Source organism: Sminthopsis crassicaudata, chromosome 1 (assembly GCF_048593235.1).
Source record: "Sminthopsis crassicaudata isolate SCR6 chromosome 1, ASM4859323v1, whole genome shotgun sequence".
Lineage (NCBI taxonomy): Eukaryota > Metazoa > Chordata > Mammalia > Dasyuromorphia > Dasyuridae > Sminthopsis > Sminthopsis crassicaudata.
In genome coordinates, this window is record NC_133617.1 from 17,915,305 (window position 1) to 17,938,732 (window position 23,428).

Here is a 23,428-nt window from a genome sequence, read left to right on the forward strand (position 1 = left end):
AGATCTGAAAAATCTAGATCGCAACCATCTCATTTTCTACGTGGGGAAACTGAGTCCCAAGACCATGTGACTTAGGCAAGATCACATAGACAGCAATGACAGAGATGCACCTCAGCTACTGCATTAATCTCAAAGATTTCCAACTTCTTCAACATTAAAGTAGCAATACTATTAATATCTGTTTCTTGAAAAAAATACATAATGATCACGTTTGGTTCCCATATGTGCTCATGAACCTCTGTCTATGGGCTTCTGGGACCCAAACTGGAACCACTGCTAAATAGTTTTTTTTTTTTTCACCTTAGTCTTATTCTTATTATTAGCCCCATTATACCGATGAGCAAATTGCTACTGAAATATGAGTTATGGATGATAAAATAGACTTCCCTTTTCTTGGTAGGGAGGAGTCAGGAAGATTCAGCTTCCTGAATTCAAATCCCCCAATCCCTCCAGGTAATAGGGAGCCACCAGAGGTTTGGGAACAAGGGAATGCATGGATCAAAGCTGTGATTCAGGAATATTAAATTAGTGCCTGGGGTGAAGATGAATTAGAGATGGGAGAGGCTGAAGTCAGGGAGAGAAATGAGGAAGCCATTGAGAGGCATTAGTAGATGAGTGACCCTGAATAAGTCACTTACCCTACTTGCCTCAGTTTCCTCATCTGTAAATGAGTTAAAGAAGGAAATGGCAAACCATCACAGTATTTTGGCCAAGAAAACCCCAAATGGGGTCACAAAGAGTCAGACATGACTGAATAGCAACAATTCCTTGGCAGAATGGGGTTGGAGTGATAGGTGAAGAAGACTGCGTACACTGTCAGACAAATTCATCTGGTAGTTCACTTATGTTGACCTTTGTAACAAGGTTCCATGAGATCCTGAAATGATTTTTTTTTAAGTAGTAATAAAACATGTTTTAAAAGCAGAAATGTAGCTTGTTGGTTTGGGGGAGTCGGATAACTTACTGTCTGTTCTTGGGAGTTGGCCAACGTCTGTTTTTTCCGTTTCGCTTCCTTGGATTCTTTTTCTGTTTCTCGAACCAGTTGTCTGATGAAGCCCCCCGGAATTACAGAGAAAAGGGGTGGTGGTGAGGAGGGTGGGGGACTTTTGTCCTCTTCCCTGATCTGTTTTATAAAAAGAGAAGACAGGTAAGATCCCAGCGGATGACCCCAAAAGAACAGAGCCCACCATGAAGCCAGAGTGAAGGGGCAGGCGGTGGACATACATGAACAGGGTCATGTAGGGAAGATGATCACAGAACAGGGAGCAGGAGAATGAGGCAGAATGGGAGTGTCTTCAAGCATGATGCAAAACGATGGAAATTCCTGGCCAAGATGGCCAAGTGGATAGATGCCCTTCGCCCTTCCCCTCCCTCCTTAGTAAACCTAAGCCCCAAGGAATAGAGCCAGCACTGGATTTGGAGTCAGGAAGATGTGAGTTTGAATTCTCCCCTTGGAACCTAATAGATGTGGGACATTGTCCTCCTGTGTAAAAAAGGGATTCTTTACAATCCTATTTAAATTTTATTAAATGATAATAGAATATTATTTATTAAAGAATCATTAGATAATTTAAATGCTTCTTATACATATTTTCTAAATAATTTATATATTTGTATAATTATATATAGATTATATGTATATATAAATAATGTATAATCTTTATATAATATATATTATTGTATTATAATAATATAAAATGTATAATATATATTCTTTATATAAAATTATAAATATTTATCATAAATATTTTCTAAATAATGTAAGCATTTATAAATATTTATTGAATAAGCTCAATATTTACTAAAATATTAAATAATTTTAAATTTATTGTAAATATTTTCCAAATAACTTAAGCATTTGTCATAAATATTTATCAAATATCTATTTTTCATTTAAAATCTAACTTAAACATTTATTATAAATGTTTGCAAATAATATAAACATTTATAAATATTTATTGAATAAAAATGTTTACTATAAATATTAAATAATTTTCCATTTTTACAAAGGTTTTCTAAATAATTCAAGCATTTGTTATAAATATTTATCAAATATTTTTTATTTATTTGCAATTTGATTTAAATATTTATTATAAATATTTTCTAAATAATATAAGCATTTATAAATATTTATTGAACAGGTTAATGTTTATTATAAATAGTAAATATTCATCAAGTAATTTTTAATTTTTTTGCAAATATTTTCTAAGGAATTTTTAAGTGCTTATCAAATTATTTATTTATTACAAATGTTTTTAAATAAGGTAAGCATTTATAAATATTTATTGAACAGGTTAATATTCATTATAAATATTAAATATTCCTCAAATAGTTTTAAGTTTATTGTAAATATTTTCTAAATACTTAAGCAACGAATGAATATTTATCAAATATTTTAAAGTTAATTTAAAATTTTAATTTTAAATAAATTTCATAATCAAATCATTAAGTAAATAAATTTAGAATTCAAATAATTTAAATAAATAATCAAATAATTTAAATGTTTATTAGAAATATCACTTGTTTGTTAAATAATTTAAGCATTTATTATGAGTATTTATTAAGTGATTTTAATGTTTATAAATAGTGAACTTTTATCAATTTGAATGTTGATTGTTTATTAACATTAAACATTGAGTCTTTATTAAATGAGTTGAATATTATAAATATTAAATAATTTGTACAATGAATATTAAATGATTGCAATTTTATAATTACAATGAATTATTAAATAATTGTTTCCTTTAAATAATATTGTAAGGGCCATAGATTCAGAGCCAGAGGGAATTTAGAGGCCCTCTAGTCCAACTCCCTCATTTCACAGAGGCCGGAAGTAGCTAAATGTTTTCCTGATTTTGTACAGGTACTAAGAATCCAAGCAAGGCTTCCTTCCCCACATTTGTACAAAATCTCATTTGAGCTGGGAGAACTCAAACCCTTCACAAACCTTAAACATTAGCTTGCAGCCTAATCCCTCCCTGGGCACGTCACATAGAAGAATGGAGGACATGGTTCTTTGGACACTGGACAGTTCTGTACCTGCAATCTGACCTGCAGGATCCTTCCTTCGTGAGGGACAGGGACACTTCTTACCAGAGATGACATAGCTAGTAGCTGGCAGATCAATTGGACTCAAGGCTTCTGGGACAGGATTTGAACCCAGAGCCAATACCAGTGCTTGGGTCTCCAGTGTTTGCTGGGCTAGACATCAAGGGGGATTGAGAAACCCTAGAGAGAAGACATCAGCCAATCTACTATACATGCAAGAGGGAAAATGAGTCCGAGTGTTGGGTGGGAAACTCCCATAATCCGTGGTCACAATTGTAACTGAAATTAAGTAAAATCCCATCATTTTCTTTAGGGTTTTTTTTTTAACCTGCCTCCCCATTTTTGCCCCTCAGCCCACAAATGTGGGCCAAATGAGGTACTGGCATGGGGAGGCAGCCTGGGCTCCATGAGAATGTGGGAAGGAATCAGGGGCCAATCCTGCTGGCACAGCTGAGACCAGGTCCCTCCTTTACGTCCCTAAGTCTTAATTTCCTCATCTGTAAATGAGGCTGTAATAAGGTGAGTAAATGGCAGACAAATCAGAGATGGGTCTGGAGCCCCAAACTATGGGACTCTCTCCATACCAGCCACACCTCCCAGTCATTATTACCAGTATCAGCCACATCTCTTATTTCTGGCCAATTTCTGCAGACAGTTGTAATGAGTGAGGAAAGGGCAGAGCAAGAGAGGGGTCCTCTCTGACCCTCAGGATTGTCTGCCCACCTCCTCAGAGCACTGAAGAGAAAACACAAAGCAGCAGTGAGAAGGGGCAAGGGGAAACCCATTTTCCTATCACTGTGAGATGTGTTTTCAAAAGGGGGCAAAGGCAAAGGGCCCCTGGTCCAGCAGGATCCATTCTAGCGGCCGGAGAAGTCCAAAAGCAGGGCCTGGCCACAGGGCAGTGCCCACCGGGCAGGGCGAGACTTTCCTTTTGCTCCCACAGGGCAAGGCGTGATGAGATGGCCATGGTGAAGCAGGTGAGTGAGATGAGATGAGATGGAAGTCCACACGAGACAACACGCAATGAGGCTTTATGGACACAGAGGAGACATCGACCAGACTGTCCCTGGGACTAGACACAGGTGGAGACCACAATGCAAGGGAGAGAAGAGAGAGAGATTATTAATAAGGAGGCAGAAGTCATTCCCACTTCACGCTGCTTGGCTCACACCTCAAACCCACACTGGAGGTCAGAGATCTAGAGAGATGGATGGAAGGATGGAAGGGAGGAAGGAGGGGAAGAGAGGGGAAGAGGGAGGGAGAGAAGGAGGGAGCAGGGAGGGAGGGAAAGAGGGAGGAGAAAAGGAGGGAAGGAGGGAGAGAGGAAGGAAGGAAGGAAAAAAGGAGGGAAAGAAGGAGGAAAAAGGGAGGAGAGGAAGGAGAGAAGAAGGAAGGAAGGAAGGAAGGAAGGAAGGAAGGAAGGAAGGAAGGAAGGAAGGAAGGAAGGAAGGAAGGAAGGAAGGAAGGAAGGAAGGAAGGAAGGAAGGAAGGAAGGAAGGAAGGAAGGAAGGAAGGAAGGAAGGAAGGAAGGAAGGAAGGAAGGAAGGAAGGAAGGAAGGAAGGAAGGAAGGAAGGAAGGAAGGAAGGAAGGAAGGAGGGGAGGAGGGAAGGAAGGAAGGAGGGGAGGAGGGAAGGAAGGAAGGAAGGAAGGAAGGAAGGAAGGAAGGAAGGAAGGAAGGAAGGAAGGAAGGAAGGAAGGAAGGAAGGAAGGAAGGAAGGGAGAAATGTGGTAAGTAGGTAGGTAGATTGATAGATAGATACTCTGAGACTTTTATTTTAATACATCCTATACCTCCCATTGTGTTAACTAATCTGAGTTGATTTCCATCCCTCAGAACACCTTCTTTTCCATGGATATCCAACCCGCAAGCCCACAGGGGTCTCTGGCTTCAAGGAGACGACTAAATGACCATTCTGTTATTAATAACCTACTGCCTTTATTAATAAAATGATTAAATAGAAATGATGTCTCTGGAGCCTTTTTAGTCTTCACAGAGAGACAGAATGAGCGTTGATTAAAGGCTATGCAGAGTCCTAGGGATTCAGAGCCAAAGGCAGAGTTTGGCCTTCAGGGCCTTCCTTGAATAGGAGAAGGCAGCATATCAAGGAAAACTGGAATGGGGAGGGGGTGTCGGGATGGCTGCTGGATGTTGGCCACTCCCCCATCCCCTACATTCTAGCTTTTCTTCATGTGTGGCCCTCCCCCATTAGAATGGAAGTCCCTTCTCAAGGCCAAAGCTGGTCTATCAAAGCCCGGTGGTTCCAGGAACAGTTCAATCATCCCATGGAGAAGAGATGGAAATGATTTCTTCTGAGGGCCCCTCTAGCTCTGCAGCTCTATGGTTTAGAAAGATTTTTTAAAAACCCATCCAAGTGTCATCTTTTATTTATTATTATTATTATTATTATTATTATTATTATTATTATTATTTGTTAGGCATTTGGAGCGGAGTGACTCACTTGAGTGAGTTGAGGGCCATACAGGTAGTAAGTATTAAGTGTCTGAGTCACATTTGAATTCAAGGCCGGTAACAGGCAGCATCTTTTCAAACAATATCACTAGCCCTACCCAGATGATCTGCTGAAGGCATTTGTGTAAACACACACACACACTCATACACACACGTACACACGTACACACTCACACATAAATGGGGAGCCATTGAAGCTTCTTGAGCCAGGTACAGGGCAGCTAAGTGTAGGGATGGATAGAGCGCCAAATCTTGAATCAGAACTGGGCTCAAACCCTAGTGGGGTGATCCTGGGTAACACTTTACCCTATTTGCCTCAGTTTCCCCATCTGCAAAATGAGCTGGAGAAGGAAATGGCAAAGCACTCCAGTATCTTTGCCAGGAAAACCCCAAAATAGAGTCACAAAGAGCCAGGTGCAATTGAAATGATTGAATAGCCACAAATGTGCTAGACAGTTTACAATTTTTATCTCATTTGAACCTCACAACAGCCCTCCTGGATAGATGCTGTTATTATCCCCATTTTACAGATAAGGAAAGAGACAAACTGATCTCCTTGACTGGAGGCCCAGTACTCCACCCACAGCACCAAGAACTGACCCAGGCTTTAGGAAGATCATTTTGATAACAGCAGCTACCTGAAACAGTGGATGGAGTGCGGGATCCTGGGAGATCCGAGTTCAAATACCTACTCAGATGCCTTATCCTGGGCAAGTACCTTCTGTATAACTCAGTTTGCCCATCTGTTAAATGGGGATAAAAATAGTAGCAGGATTGTGGTGAGCATTAATAAGATAGTATTTGTAAAGTACTTAGCACAGTGCCCGGCACACAGTAGGCACTTACTAAGGGTTCATTTTCTTTCCCTGGCCATCTCACAATCAGTGCCCCACCTCCCCCAAATCGCTTTGCTGTTTCCCCTCCCCCAAGAATGTATGTTCCTAAAAGGCAAGGATTATTTTATTTCACTTTTGTTTATTTTTAAAAATTAATTCCCACCCACCCCCAGCACAGGGCTACATGGGGGGAGAGGGGAACTTAATACACGTTTACTGGTTCGTTATTCTAATAGAGGGAGCAGATGTTTACTTAGAATTTTCGGGAGGGCCACTAGGAGGCGTCTCGGGTCCAATAAATCCCAACTTTGCAGGGATTCCCTTTGAAGACGAGTGAAAAGGGGCCTTTCCGGATCCACTCTGGGAGGTCGGAGCTGTGGATGTCCTACACTTTGTCAGGGCCGGGAGGGGAGGAGGAGGGAAAAGGAGGGAAAAGAGGGAAGGGAGCCGAGTATCTGGGGAGGGGGAGGGAGAAGGGAGGAGGGGGAGCCGAGCATCTGAGGAGGGGGAGAGATAAGAAGAGCGGAGAGAGAGGGAAAAGGGAGGAGGTGGAGAAGAAGAGAGGAGGGGGAGGAGAAGGGAGGAGGGGGAGCCGAACATCTGGGGAGGGGAAGGAGAAGAAGGGAGGAGGGGGAGCCGAACATGTGGGAAGGGAAAGGGAGAAGGGGAGCCGAGTATCTGGGAAGAGGGAAAGAAGAAGGGAGGAGGGAGAGCTGAGCATCTGGGGAGGGGGAAGGCAAAGAAGAGGGGAGGGGGAGGTAGAAAGGAGGAGAAGGAGGAGGAGAAGGGAGGAGGGGGAACCGAACATCTGGGAAGAAGGAGAGAAGAAGGGAGGAGAGGGAGCTGAACATCTTGAGAGGGGGAGAGGGAGGGATAAGGGGGAGCCAAACATCTGGGGAGGGAAGAAAGAAGGGAGGAGGGGAAATTGAGCATCTAGGAAGAGGGAAGGAGAAGAAGGGAGGAGGGGGAGCCGAACTGGAAGGAATCTGCCCCGCCCCCTCCCCTGGTGCATCCCCCAGGGCTAAAGCAGAGTCCAGCTCGGTGACTCACAGCCGGAATAGGTCCGTGACACGATTTGGGGAGACACGCACAGGTTATGAATAGATTCTGACGGGGCAGCGCCCCCCTCCCCCCTCCCTCCTCCAGCCGCCCGGGCTAAGATTGCCCTCAGCGGGCTCCTTGTCCCTAAGGCCCCGCCCATCTTTGCTAGAAGCAGCATTGAGGGGGGGGGGGGCAGCAAACTTGGGACAGGCTGGCCTCTCCCGGCCTTGCGCCTGTGTCCCTCCTCCCTCTCCCTCCTCCCAATGTCCCCTAGAACCAGGAACACGGCTGGACTTCGGGGTCCCCGGAATGAAGCAAAGTACTGCTATGTTAGGATGAACTTGTCACAGACACCCAGGACGAGGGAATGGAGAAGGCAGAGCCAGCAGTCAGGAAGACCGGCCATTTAGAAAAGACCCTATGGAAAAATACGGATCAAGGATTTTTAGGCCTTCAGTAAACACGGATGGCTCTCTATGTGGGTCCAGACCAAATTCCATCAGGGCAGCTTAGCTGACAACATCAAGGACTCCCCAAAACTCTGCCAGGTACTAGCAAGCAGAGGAAGATGTTTGGGGGGACCCAGTGTCGTATGGCTCCTTTGCTCAAACACCTTCCCTAGCTCCCTATTGCCTCTTCTAAGATAAAATGCAAAAGCCTTTGGCTGATATTTAAATACCTTTGCAGTTTGAATCCTAGCTTCTTACAGATTTCCTTCCCTTCATTCCCTCTGCATCCCGGTCACTGTGACCCACACTCTCCAGGCCTGTCTGCCACCAGTTTCCTCTGGTCTCCTTTAAAGTCCAGATCAAACCTGTCCCGATCTGCTGCTGCTCCCCAATACTATCTTATCTTGTGCACGTTTTAAAAATGTATTCATATTTGGAGGTGTTTCCCCCATTAGAATGAGCACTTCCTGCAGGTAGGGACTTTTATTTTGCTCTTTGTATACATGTATGCACTTAGCATAGCGTCTAGTGCAGACAGTAGGTATTTAATAAATGCTTGAGAATGACAAGCAGGAGGAGCATTGACGTGTCCTGTTGAGATAAAAATCTTCCCCTCCTTCACCCCCTTGTTCCATTGAATTAAAAGTCTTGCCCACTCTGGGGTCCAAAAGGAGGTTGGAACAACAGTACAGGTGTGGACTCCGAGCTGGAAGGACCACTGACCTCACCTGTGCAGCTCCTTCAATTAACAATGAAGGAAACTGAGGCCCACAGAAGACCTGAAATTTGCCCAAAGTGACCCAGGTAGGAAGTGGCTGAACTTGAATTCAAACTCAGTCATTTGAGTCCAAATCCAGTGCACATTGTACTATTGCACGGTAATGTAGACACATGTAAGACACAGAGGAGGCTTTGGAAGGCCCAGGGGCAAATACGCCAAACCCTGCTTGCAGATCTCTTGTAAGTTGTATATGTAAGGGGGGAGGGGAGAGAGACAGACAGATAGAGACAGAGAAAAGAGAGAAAACAAAGAAGGAGGAGGAGGAGAAAGAGGAGGAGAAAAGGACGAAGAGAAAGAGGAGGAAGAAGAGGAGGAGGAGGGACAGAGTCAGAAAAAAAAGAAGAGAGATTGAAAGACAGAAAGAAGAAAGACAGAGAGATGGAGAGAGACAAAGAGACAGAGATAGTTTCCAGAGGGCTTTCTCCTACACAGCCTGAGACTTCTTTCAGTAATGAAATATCAGGCAACAACACAATGAGAATTAAGAGTGGGAAAAAAAAATCACAAAAAGAACCACTGCATGAGTCAGCCCCTGGGGGTGGTGGAGGGTGTGGGTTCCACACAGATCCTGCAGCTCATTGAGCCTTGTGGATGTGTGAGAGAACTCTCAGCTCCTCTTAGATGCCTGAGCCAGCCCCGACCCTAGGGTGACAGTGAGATGATGAACCACCCCAGGCTGCCTGTGTTCAAAGGAGAACTGAACTTACTCTCCCTCCTCGGTAACAAACCTTCCGGAGAAGAAAAAAGTCCTGCCTCAGAAATCCAAACACAAGCTAGGAGAGGCAGAAGCTGGAGTTTACAATTCAAGATCCTAACTACATCCCCAGCTCAGTCTGGTGTAAGGATCATCGATTATAAAAGCCTCAGAACTAGAAAAAACAATCACAGGATCTCTGGTGGGAAGGGATTCCCCAGGGCCATCTTATCCCACCCAGACCTGAACAACAGTCCCCTCTACATTGCCCCTGACTAGGGCTTGAAGACTTCCAGTGATGGGCAACCAACTACCTCAAAAGAAAACCTTTGAGACAGCTCTCATTGATAGGAAGTTTGCTCTAAACGCAAACCCAAATTCACTTCTCAGTAGCCTTCTGATGCCAAGTAGAAAAAACAAAACAAAACAAAACAATTCCTCTTCCATCCCATAATCTTTCAAACATTCATAGAACCAGATCCGTGGGTTTGGGGCTGGAAAGGACCACAGAAACATCTAATCCAACCACTTCATTTTACAGTCCAGGAAACTGAGACTCACTGGCCACAGTAACTTGCCCAGAGTCAGACAGAGGGTAAATTAGCATGATCCTTCCCCCTCCAAGTTTTTATTTTTCCAGATTACATAATCTCAATTTTCCCTTTAATTTTTAGATGGCATGATCATGAGATTCTCCCCAACTGATCAATGTCCTTTTTACAAATGTGATGTCCAAAATAAAACACAATATTCTGGAGAAGATCTGGCTAAGGCAGTGGGACTGTTCTTTCCCTAACCTGAGACATCCTTAATGTATGTCATTAGCTCTTTGATAATAAGCTACACCACCTCAGAGATCATGGCAACGTTAACTAGTGGTCACTCATTCTCCAGCAACCTGGGACTCGATTCCAAAATGCTCTCTGGGACTCGATTCCCTCTTTCATGAAAGGAGGAATATAGGATGAGACAAGTTCTAAGACCCCTCTCAGATCTGGTGGGTTTTGGTTCCCAAGTCTAGTTTGACAGTACTCCAATGATCTTAAGCAAGAACAGGAAATTCTCCCAGGAGATCATTATACACGGCAACAACAAGACTCATTGATGATCAATTCTGATGGACATGGCTCTCTTCAACAATGAGATGATTCAAACCAGTTCCAATTGGTCAGTGATGAAGAGAGCCATCTACACCCACAGAGAGGACTGTGGGAACTACGTGTGGAACACAATATTGCATTCTCATTCTTTTTGTTGTTTGCTTGCATTTTGTTTTCCTTCTCAGGTTTTTTTTTTTCTCTCTGACCCGATTTTTCTTGTGCAGCAAGAGAACTGTATAATTATGTATACATATACTGAATTTAATATATATCGTAACATATTTAACATGTATTGGACTACCTGCCATCTAAGAGAGGGAGTAAGGGGAAGGAGGGGAAAATTTGGAACAGAAAGTATTGCAAGGATCACTGCTGAAAAATTACCATGCATATGTTTTATAAATAAAAAGCTTTAATTAAAAAAAACAAGAACAGGAAATTCTCCTTCAAATTCTTCAAACATTGAAAACTTCATTGCCATCTAAAAAATAAAATAAGTGCCTGCCATGCTATTCTTTTTGAGTGTGTGATGGGGGTTAAAAAAAAGAATCTCGTGAAATCACACAAATAACAATGGAGTGTTGCAGGCTTGTAATAGCAGCACAATAAGTGGTCAGCTGGTTAATAACATAAATTAATGTCATCAAATGGCTGGTTTGGGTCTATTCACACCAACAGGTACAGAATGAACTGAAGGAGCCATGGCCAAAGTCTCTGTCTTGGTAGCCCAAGGACATTTCTTACATTTCTGGTCCTTCCGGACTCGATGTGAAATGCCACAGGAGCAGACAGATGAGTCTCCTAGACCAAGGCGTGTCTTGTAAAGCCTACCTTCCATTAGTCAGACCCCAGAAGGGAATATCACATCCAGTTTGGGTCATCAAGCTTTTAAAAAAGATGCAGTGAGCACTAGGGAAGATTTTCCATAGTCACAAAGGTCCAAATGAGAGGGAAAAGACTTAAATCAGATTCTGTAGAGGTAGCTCAATAGGGATCCAGTGGCAGGGAACTCGGACCGGAATTTAGGTTTCTAGATCCCAGACTCAGTGTTTTTGTCTTTGTTTCATGATAAGGAAGAAAACAATGAAACTCAAGGTGAGAAATAGGAGAACTGCCGAGGAAGCTCATGGAATCTTTGCACAAAACAATCTACAAGGAGGTAACAGACACCCAAGATGGCAGAGACAAAGGTGAGGGGCAGACCCCGTTATTCATCCGAACATGGTGAGCCCGCTCCAGAGATACAAACCAGGAAAAGGGAACGATTCTTAACCTCAAGGGACATGGATTCTCTTGGGAAATAGAATGTGGAATAATAACAATAATAACACTTGACTTATAGCACATTAAGCTTGGCAAATACTCTACAAATATTACATTTGATCTTCTCAAGAATATTTTTTTGCATTTTATAGAAGATGAATCTGAGATAGACAGAGGTTAAAGGATTTGCCCAGAGTCATACACTTAAATGTCTGAGACCTAATTAGAATTGTCTTCCTGAGTACAATATATACACATATGTACACACACACGTGTGTGTATGCCTTTGATGCATATACATGTGTAAACACAGACATATATGATATTTGTGTGTATACAAATGCTGGAGGAATGTGAATTTGTGTAGAGAGAAATATGCATATATGTATTTGTATATGTGCACATATTCACACATGTTCACAATACATATGTGTTGTATTGTATGCATGTAGGTATGTGTTGTGTGTGCATGCATGTGTGTGTCTATGCATGTCTATAGAAGTTTGTGTGTATGTGTATATATTTATTTTTTGTACTTATATTTTACATGTGTGTTTATGGTAGAAGAAATGTTTGTGTGTATTGCATATGTATATATGTATGTTGCACATATATACTATATTGTATGTATATACACTATCATGTATGTGAATTCAGGTTTTTCGGAATCTGTCTATACATGCATACATATATTCTATACATACATGTACTGTATGTTTTACACATGTGTATAAATATATGTATATTTTATGCATGTTTGTATATATAAATGTGTTGTGAATTCAGGTCTTTATGAGTTCACACATCTTTATGCATATATACATTTATGTGTATAAATATATATATGTTTTGTTGTATATGTTTATGTTTCCATATATGTATTGCAGAAGCACATTGCAAGTTCAGATCTTTGAGTCCAGTATTTTTTGCATATATATATATGTATTTCTATACACATGTATACATGTGTGTATGTTTGTGTTTATGTTTATGTGTGCTTGTGTGTGTTTATGTGTTTGTGTGAGTTTGTGTATGGGTATATATGTGTGTATACATACATACATAAACATACACATGTATATATACAAAGATTTTGTATGTACTGATATGCACATTGTACAATATACTATGTGCACACGCATATATATACATATATACACACACACATTTTGTGCGTGCGTGCATGCGCGCACACGTGTGTGTGTGTATGTACATGCACAGACATATGTGTATAAGGGGAGTTAGGAAGACCTGAGTTCAAATCTGCCCCTGGATGCTTACTAGCTACATATATATATATATGTGTGTGTGTGTGTGTGTGTGTGTGTGTATGTATGTGTGTGCATTTATGTATATATTAGTAAATATAAAAGTACCTGAAAATTAAGGAGCAGGAAATACAAATCTAAAATAATTAGGGGGAGGTTAGAGCCCCAACTCCTGGAGGTCTCAGGATAAGCGTCCTATAGGAAGGGGTGACCGAGCTGAACTGGACTTTAGGGATTTTAAGCAGAAAAGAAGGGGAACATCCTAGGAATGGGGGGGGGAATTAAGCACTTTATAGATATTATCTCCTTTGGTAATGAAGTACTAAAGACCTCAAAACTGAGCCATACAGGGCCCGGGGGGAACCAAGCATCCTTGGCTGCTGAGCCCTTATATTTCCTTTCACTCTTGCTCTCTAACTCAAGATGGTTGGTCTTCTTGCTGTCTACTCAGAACCATGAAATGACACACGACATTTGCCTCTTGTTTTGCCCCGAGCTGTACTGACTTTGTCGCTGTTCATTTTTAAAAATAATAATATTTAATATTTAATAATATTTATATTATTGGAGTTTTCCCCTCTACCTTCATTTCCAGTTAAATCCCTCCCCTGCCCCTGATGATAAAAATTTTTAAAGAAATAAAAATTTAAAACAAGAGAAACCCAATACAACAGCTGTGTCTGACAATGTGTGCACTCCTAGTCCAGTGTCCCCACACAACATCCACATACCACATTCACACTCACACACACACATGCACACAACACAAACATACATTGACCATACATTCATACGCACACAACACCCTCGCAAATCTCCCCCTGTAAAGAATGGAGAAGGGGACTTGCTTCTTCACTTGGTCTCATTGCATAATCCTCAGGTGGAAGTTTGGGGATGTGAGAAAAAAGTACGAATTTAGCATTATTTTTTCCCAGTATTTAAGTGGGCAGCAGCGCCCGCTTGGTACCCCACTCAAGGGTGCATCAAATGGGACCAGAGGCTCTCTAAACTACTCCATAGGGAAAAACACTCCCTTCTAGGCCCAGAACAACTGCCATTCAAGCCCAAGCTCCAAGGCCCAGCTCCTCCAGTCCCAGTGTAGACAGAAGCTAACTTTGGCAGACATGATGCCTTCCGTGTGATCCTCCTTCTAGGCTATATCTGCAGAACAGCAGCAAGGGGACTGAGTCTGGGAGGGAATTCCAGGTAAAAGTTCGTCCGACCTCTCCCATGGGGCCCGTGAATCTCTCCTCTGGGCTTTCAATGGATTCCAGGGCAGTCACTGAATAACCGTTGCCATATTATAGCCTCCCCTCAAAGTAATAGCTGATCTCAGAATTTTAAAGGCCACCAGTGAGCCCTAGGATCATAAGAAAATGCTGAGAGACCCAGTTAGTGTTGGCGCCCAACTGGGCTTAGACTAGTCTCGGTAAATAATTTTACTTACACTTAATAGACCTACTGGACTAGGCAAGGAGAAACCACGGATTGAGCCTTGAGGGTGAAAATGGGGAAAATTACAAAACCCTTAGATCAAACTCTTAAGAACTAGTGGTCCAATTTTCCTTTCAAAGGAAATTTTCCTTTGTGGTCCAATTGTTTCCAAAAGGGAAGAGGAAAAAAAATGTATACAGCTAAGAAAATAACCACGTTCTGAAGTCCATTTATCCCGAAATGAGTGGTCCCCACCGTTTCCTATTCTGGTGTTCTCCCCCGCAAGCCCACAGAGTTAAAGCGACTGAAGCAAAAAGGGAGAATCTAAAAATAGGCCCCGTCCTCCTCTTGAATCAGGAATCCGACAAATGGGACCCCCCCCAAAATATACCACTTAGAGCTGAAAATTGTCCCACGTACACACACCCCAAATAAAGAACAAAGGTACCTTCTCAAGTAAGCAGCACACTGGGATTCGGGTAACGGGAATGGACCCACTGGGCCGAGCCTCTATTAGCAGCTAAGGGATCCGACAGACAGCGGGGCAAGCAGGAGGCTGAAAGTGGCAAAGACCAAGCAGCTCCCTCTCTTCCCTCCCCCGGCCCCAGGCCCCACACCCCAGACTGATAACAGCAGCAGCTGAGTTGACAAATCATTCCTAAAAATAGTCGGGGCCAGCTCCAAGGCTGGCCCGGAGACAGATACTTCCAGGGGCAGCCGTTGCCCAGGCTGCAGGAGTGCCTGAATAGCATGGACATATTTGGTGATTGAGTTGCAAGGGAGGGGGACAAGCTCCCTCAGCAAACCGTCATCCCGATCACACTGACGTTCGTTGCCCAACTGTCCTGTTGTTGTAGCCAGGAGTCCTTAACCTGGAGTCCACCATCTTCTTGTTTTTTTAAATATTTGGATGTCTGGGATTCGCTATAACGGATTACCCATCTAATCCTGTGGATCTTATTGTAGGCAAGAGCAGGGGTCCATAGGCTTCAATGAGTGCTCAGTGGCTCTATGACCCAGAAAGTATTGCTCTAAACCAATCCTAGCTGATAAGATTATAGGATCCTAGAGTGAAACCCTCCCCCGCCCCCCAAAAAGATGATAGGATCCTAGATTTGGGGTAATAAGGGACCGAAGAGGTCATTTAATTCATTTTACAAAGAGAAGAACTGAAGCTCAGAGGGGTTGTCAATCAATCAACAAATACTAAGTACCTACTGTATACCAGGAGATACAAGTACAAAATATAAAACGATCACTCTTCACAGTAGAGGGTTATAGAGCATAACTCCAAAATTGACGGCATCTAGTCTAATTTTACAGGAGGAGAAACTGAGGTCCCATAGGCGAAGTGATTTATGCAGGTCAAAAAGGTAATACTCATCAGAGCTCAATGTTATTTGTGTATAGCTGATTCTATACATGTATGATCATGTTCAACATATTTACACATTGATCATGTTGTGACAGAAGAATCAAAACAAATGAGAAAAGCCACAAGAAAGAAAAAAAGAAAGAAAACTGAAAATAGAAGGCTTCTGTCTGCATTCAGACTCCATAATTCCTCCTCTGGATGGATGTTTTTTCCATGGATGGCGTTTTCCATCATGAGTCTTTCGGAATTGTGTTGGATCACTGTACAAGTTAACTAAGCCTTTCAGAGTTGATCATTGCTACAGTGTTGCTGTTATTGTATACAATGTTCTCCTGGTTCTGCTCTCTTCACTCTTCATCAGTGCCTGTAAGTCTTTTCAGGTTTTTCCGAAATCTGTGTGCTCATCATTTCTTATAGAACAATAGCATTGCATTACATTCATAATAACAACTTGTCAGCCATCCCCCCATGGATGGGTATCCCTTCAATTTCCAGTCTTCGCCACCACAAAAAGAGCTGCTGTAAATATTTCTATACATGTGGGTCCTTTCCCCCTTTTTATGACAAGAGAGCCTTATAAATATAATTTTTATCTTTACTGCCAGCCTCCCAGAGAGTGTTTGCCTGCTAAAAGTCAACATAATTTGGAAAAAAGAAATTCTGTTACTCTTGGCAAAGCTTGGGACTTCTCTGCCTTATCGCTGCTCCGTGGAGACAGTCTTGCTGTTGCCTTCCTGTCTGTCTATGGTTTTAGTAGAGAGAGGGGTTGCCTGAAAATACAGGCCAGGCTTCTCTGCTCTGCCCAGCTCATCTCTGGTATTAAGTTCTAGCTCCTTAGATTGCTACAATTCCTTAGCACAGCAGAATCACAGAGCTCCAGAGTGGAAACACACCTCAGTCGCACTCAGTCCAATCCCAACCTGAATGAACACCTCATCTACTAGGTCCTGGAATCTTTGCTTTAAAATCTCCAGTGATGGAGAACTCGGTACTTCTTAAAATGATTCATTTCACTCTGGGACAGCTTAAAAAGTTCTTCCCACCAAGAGCCAGCCTAAATTGACCTGTTGGACCAAGAAGAAAAGCATGGTGTCCTGGAAAGAAAGGCAGATTTGGAGTCAAGTAGATCTGACTCTAAATCTCAGATCTGGTGCCTGTATGACCTTGAAGAAGTATCGCGCAAGTATCTGGCTTCGTTTCTAAAATGAAGGTCTTGCGCTACAGGGTCTCTGGAGACCCACCCAACAATTGATGCAGGTTCCCAGAACCTCACAGGACAACCCTAAATTTGTGGTTCTAGGATACATCCTATCTTTCTGCCCTAAGTTGAACCTTTGGATCCTTGAAAACAACTCTTGTATCATCCTCCTTCATCCTGGCTTATTTCAAGAACCTGAACCAAATTGGTCTACTGGTTCCAGGGTCTTCTCTGGAAAGCTGGGTACCTTAGAGGAGAAGGAATAGTTCATGACATCAATAGGAGCTCACAAGGATATAAGGATGATGCATAAGACATTTTGCAAACCTTAAATCCCTGCTGAAATGTTAATAATTATTCTACCAGAGCCAAACAGAAGTCTAACTACCTCACAAGGCTGTTTCCAGGATTAAATCAGATATTACATATAAACCACTTTGTGAATTGTAAAGCTCTATACAAATGTCAGCAATTATTTTTACAGACACAGATGTTCATAGGGGTTGGAGGTAAAAGATGCCTTAAATGCCCATGTAGTTCAATTTGCTTACTTTACAGAGGAGGAAACTGAAAACTAGAGATATTAAAGGTCTTGTCCAAGATCACATAACAAGTAGAAGACTCAGGATTTGAACTCAGGTACTCTGTATTTGAACCCTGGCTTCAAGGGGACACTGCAATGGAAAATAATAAGCCTCGTGTCAGGAAGACTCTTCTTCCTGAGATCAAATCTAGTCTCAGACATTTACTAGCATGTGACCCTGGGCCAGTCACTTTATCCTATTTGCTTCAGTTTCCTCATCTGTAAAACAAGCTAGAGAAGGAAATGGCAAAACATTGCAATATCTCTGCCAAGAAAATCCCAAAGAGGGTCATGAAGAGTTGGTTACATCTGAAAAGCAACTCAAAAATAACCTCTGCCTCCAAATTCAGCATTCATTTTTTCCCATTTTGGAGAAATCCAGCCATACCGAGTAGATTGATAGCAATACCACAGCTCCTTTATTTTTTCAGCTCATTAAGGTTTTCAAAGCACTTCCCTCCCAACACCTTTCCAACGCAGGGACTACAGGTGTGATTATCCTTGTTGTATGGCTGGGGAACCTGAGGCTGTTTCAATGACTTGCCCATGGTCACACAGCATCTAGGCACTGGATCTGGAAGTCAGACTTGGATCTCTCCATTTTAAGCACAATTCTTCCGTTTGGATCAGGTCCAACTATGCTGGTCAGCAGGGGGAATGAGGACGGGTGGGAAGGACAAGGTTACATCAGGGAATGATGGAATAATTGAAAATTGCTATGACAATGAGTTCCAAATATTAGCCAGTTCCTGTGGCCGTGCTGTGTCCTTTCCTTTCCACATTCAGGCAATCATTAGCCATTAGCAGGATCAGGACTCCCTGTTTTTCTTTCTCTCCCTCCCAATCTGAAAATGAAATGAACCTCTGGGGCCATTTAAAAGCTCTTTTAAGAAGTATTGATACATTATGTTTTGATACGAAATTCAATTCCCAAGAAACATCCAAATTAACTCTCACACAAATAACATTACTGACTCTATTGCCAGCTGCCTTGGGGACTAGATTTAGAAGAATTTAAGCCTTGCAACTCTCGAACTCTCCTCCAAAAGCCTCTGATGTTGTCATTGGCGAGGGTCCCATGAGATCACTATATATAGGCTGCTTCTACTCTCTTTCATTTTCCTCTCTAATCATTTTCAGACCAACCTTCTCTCCTCCATCCCTTCAACTTCCCCTTCTGAAATATAATCAAATCGATCTTGTTACTAGAAAGCATGTGTCAATTTATTCCTCCACGAATTGTTCCTATAACTTTCCACACCCAAACTTTCCTCATTGGCTACCATCATCCTGTTGCCTCCCTATTGGGATGTAAGCTCTTGGAGACAGGGATTGTCTCTCATTTTGTATTTGAGGCAGCTAGGGAGCATAGTGGGAAGAGTATTACAAAGAAGGCCTCAGATGCTAACCAGCTGTACAACCTTTGAACTCTGTCAATATAATATATCGTTATATTATATATATAATATAGCATATAATATACAATATAATATATTGTTATAATAGCATATGACTTCCAAGGTGGTTGTGAGAATCAATGAGATATTTGTAAAGCACTTAGCATGATAGCTGACACATATTAGGTGCTTAATAAATGTTTATTTCCTTCATTCCTATTTGTATCCCCAATATTTAGCACTAGGCAAATAGTGATTAATAAATGCCTTTTTTCATTCTTTTTCCTCAAAACAATTGGTTTATCAATAGTTAGGTGAAAGAGATTGTCAATGAACATTATCCATTAACCTACTATGTGCCAAGCAGTGTCCTAAGGACTGGCATTACAAAAAGAGGCAAAAGATAGACCATGTTCTCAATGAGTTTATAGTCTAATGGTGGAAACAAACATGCAAACAAATACATAAAAAAGTAAACTCTACAAAGGATAAAAAATACACACTGAGTAGGACTGAGCCAGAATGTGCATCTCACTGTATGTCCCTGCCATCACTCAAGTGCTGCCTATGGAAACTGTAGGCGATGTAGCCCACGAAATTATTCCCTATGGATATTTATTCTCTCCATCACTCTATGAGTAGCAATAACCCTTGGATGACCCTTATTCTCACGCTGTTCTTCACTCAAACCATTCCCTTCCCTTTTGCCTTATACTTCCTCTCAGTTCCCCTCTCTTAAAAAAGTATATAGTAAGTGTTTAATAAATGCTTGTTAATTGATTGTAAAATCAGGAGGTTAGACTCTTGCTCCTTCTGTATCTAAATCTATAATCCAACAGATGTTATTATATCTCTGAGTCTTTTCTTGATGACAATTACTTCAACAAGTGAGCATGAACAATTTTATTTACCTTTCTTGCTTATTTTTACACTGTATTCCAGAACAGGTAGCTCCAATCATAACTTTACCAACAGTGAATTAGAATGCTTGTCTTTTCCCTTCTAAAAATGCATTTTCCCATCTTTTAGTGTTTTTGATCTCTTGTTCCACAGTATGGATAGAGAATGCAGGACCATGGCTAGCTCCAGACAGGCACAGTGGAAAGCCACCCTTCTGGTTTGTTGGCAGGGAGGGGGAGGGTGTTAAGCATTTTTTTTTAATTTTCAAAATATATGCATAAATACTTTTCAACAATCATCCATGCAAAATCTTGGGTTCCAAAATGTTTTCTCCCTCCCTTTCCCCTTCCCCTCCCTTAGATGGCAAGTAATCTAAAATATATTAAACATGTGCAATTCTTCTTTATATAATTCCACATTTACCATGCTACACAAGAAAAATCAGATCAAAAAGGGAAAAAATGAGGAAATAAAAATCAAGCAAACAACAGCAAAAAAGTAAAAATCCTATGTTGTGGTCCACACTCAGTTCCCATAGTCCTCTCTGGGTGCAGATGGCTATCTTTGTCATAAGGCCATTGGAACTGGCCTGAATCTTGTGGAAAAGAATCAATGTCCATAACAAGTAATCATCATATAATCTTGCCGTTGCTGTGTACAATGTTCTCCTGGTTCTACTCACTTCACTCAGCATTAATTCATATAAGTCTCTCCAGGAGGCCACTCTTCTGACATGATTTTAGGACATTATTGAGAATGGGCTCAAACTACCCAGATCACTTTAAGTCATTTTGCTAACTGGTCTACTTGAAGTAAAAGGATTTGAGTCTTTTGTCAGGTTATAGGTGAAAATTCTCTAGGCATTAGCAGCCAAGCTCTGACTGCTGCCAATGGGATATCACTTAAGTACAGATTTGATCACATCACCCCTACTCATAAAGCTTCAATAGCTCCCTATTGCCTTTGGGAGCAACCAAAATTTCTGTTTCATATTTAAAGACCTTCCTCAAATCTCCCTCTTCAACATTATTTACCTTCTTCCCATTACTCAACCTTCAGTCCAATCAGACTGCCCTTTAATTTTTCAATTCAATGAATTTATTAAGCACTTGCTTTGTGTTAGGTAGTGTTCTAAGCACTAGGAATACAAAAAGATATAAAAGATAGTATCTTCCCTCAAGGAACTTATAGTCTAATGGGGAAGACAACATGAAAATGAATATATGCAAAGCAAGTCCTATGTAGGACAGAAAGGAAATTTTTAACAGAGGGGAGACAGTATCAATCAAGAAGTAAATATTTGTTGAGTGCCTACTGTGTGCCAGGCAGTGTCTTAAGCAATGGGAATATAAAAAGAGATCCTCAAAGAGTTTATAATCTAATGGGAAGATGACATAAGACTTCATCTCCCATCTCCCTGACTTTGCACAGGCTGTATTCTGTTCCTGGGATGCACTCCCTCCTTACCTCTAGCTCTAGAATCCTAGAATTTAGAAAATCTAGAATTCTTATTTTGCTAGAATAGACTTTCTTTTTTCCTTTAGTACTCAGTTTAAACTCTCTCTCAACAAAGGCATTTCAAGATTTCTCCAGCTATTAAGACTCCTTCTAATAATCTATTTATTTTGCCTTCCTAAATATAGGAAGAAAGGAAACATTTATTAAGTGCCCATTACGTGTAAAGCATTTTACAAATAGTATCTCGTTTGTGATATTATAAGCAAATTAGAAGAATGAAGGATAGCTTACCTCTCAGATCTGTGGAGAAAGAAGGAATTTGTGGCCAAAGAAGAACTGGAATGCACTGCTGAATGTAAAATTTTAGGATAATTTGGACTATATTAAGTTAAAAAGTTTTTGTACAAACAAAACCAAGGCAGACAAGATTAGAAAGGAAGCAATAAACTGGGAAATCTTTTTACATTCAAGGGTTCTGATAAAGGTCTCATTTCTAAAATATATGGAGAATTGACTCAGATTTATAAGGATTGTGGGAGATCAAATGAGATACTAGTTGTTTTTTTAAAAAAATTAAAGCCTTTATCAAAATCCCACAATCCTGTGAGGAAGGTGTTATTATCTCCATTTTACAATTTAAAAAACTAAGGAAGCCAGAAATTAAGTGATTTGCTCAGAGGCACAAGGCTGCAAAATACCTGAGATTTGGATTTGAACTCAGGTCTTCCTGACTGCAGACTTAGTATCCTGTCCACTTAACTGCCTAGGTACATATTTTGTATATTTTTGTTCAATTGTTTCAGTCATGCCCAATTATTCATGACCTTTTGAGGTTTTCTTGACAAAGTTACTGGAGTGGGTTTGTCATTTCCTTCTCGAGCTCATTTTATAGAAGAGGAAACTGAGGCAGGGTTGGTACTTACTCAGGATCATAAAGCTAATGAATTTTGGAGGTTGGTCTTGAATTCAGGTCTTTCTGACTCCAGGCCTGGCACTCTATCACTATACTGCCTAGTTAACCTATAGATATACCAATAAATGAAAAATACATATATACTATACACAGATAGACATATATATTTGTGTATATGTAGATAGACAGATAGACAGACATGCATATATACACAGACCTCTCCCAGACAGAATTAAAGCTCTTTAAAGATAGAGACCGTTTCATTTATGTCTTATTTACTTAATATTTGGCATAGTGCCTGGCACATAGTAGGGACTTGATAAATGATTTTTAATTGGCTAAGAAAGTAATGGGAAACAAATACATTGAATTTAACAGTCTCCATTTATCTATTGGCAGAAAGCTTTCCTTGGGTAAGCTTAGCAAACTCATCAATCTACAGTTGGAAGTCTTTGCCTTACAATAAATGATAGCATTGCACAGGTGTTCACAGCATGGAGACAGAAACAGCTCAAAATGGCTAACGCTGTGTCACCATGGAAACCCTCATCAGATCCTTCACTAGCTAAGTTTTCCTAGTCTGACCTTTGCAATAGCTCCTCTTACTTACAGATGAGAAAGGAAAATGGCAAACCTGGCTCAGAAGCTGAACATAGACCTGTGGCCCCCACAGCTTCTCTGAAGGAAGTAACGCAAAGATTATAAAGACATAGTTGCTCCAGTCCCAGTAAAACACTGACATTAGTCATCTGTGCTTCTGTCGCCATTCATCCAATTAAGAGATCATTTAAAAAGCATTTATTAAATGTTTACTGAATACCAGGTACTATTAGGCACTTGGAATGCAAAGACAAATTAAAAAATAAAGCAAACAAAAAACAAGCAGATTGTCCCTGCTCGAATAATAAACAAAAGCATTAGATGGGAGGAGACATGTACACATGAATGAATGAAGCAGATTTGAAAAGTATATCAAATCAAAATTAAACCATCAGAAGGGAGGAACTAACAACAATGGAGATGAGGAAGGACTTTATATAAAAGGTGGCTCCTGAGTTGAGTTTTGAAGAAAAAATAAAGATTTTTTTTTCTTTCTATTTTTTTTTTTTCTTGAGGCTCACATTAATTGACTTGCCCAGGGTCACACAGCTAGGAAGTGTTAAGTGTCTGAGATCAGATTTGAATTCGGGTCCTCCTGAATTCAAGGCTGGTGCTCTAT

General features: G+C 41.0%; 1 protein-coding gene across 1 annotated transcript in view; it reads right to left on the reverse strand.

Moving 5' to 3' along the window:
- The window catches only part of MYO18B (myosin XVIIIB), a 358,263-nt gene extending 343,307 nt beyond the window's left edge, over positions 1-14,956 (reverse strand). Inside the window, exons 1-3 of the mRNA XM_074295232.1 lie at positions 14,834-14,956; positions 3,977-4,120; positions 965-1,123 (exon numbers count right to left, since the gene is read on the reverse strand). Of these exons, the coding sequence (XP_074151333.1) occupies positions 965-1,123; positions 3,977-4,015 (198 nt within the window). The 5' untranslated portion in view covers positions 4,016-4,120; positions 14,834-14,956. The remainder of the gene's footprint in view (positions 1-964; positions 1,124-3,976; positions 4,121-14,833) is intronic.
- Positions 14,957-23,428: the final 8,472 nt, after the last annotated feature.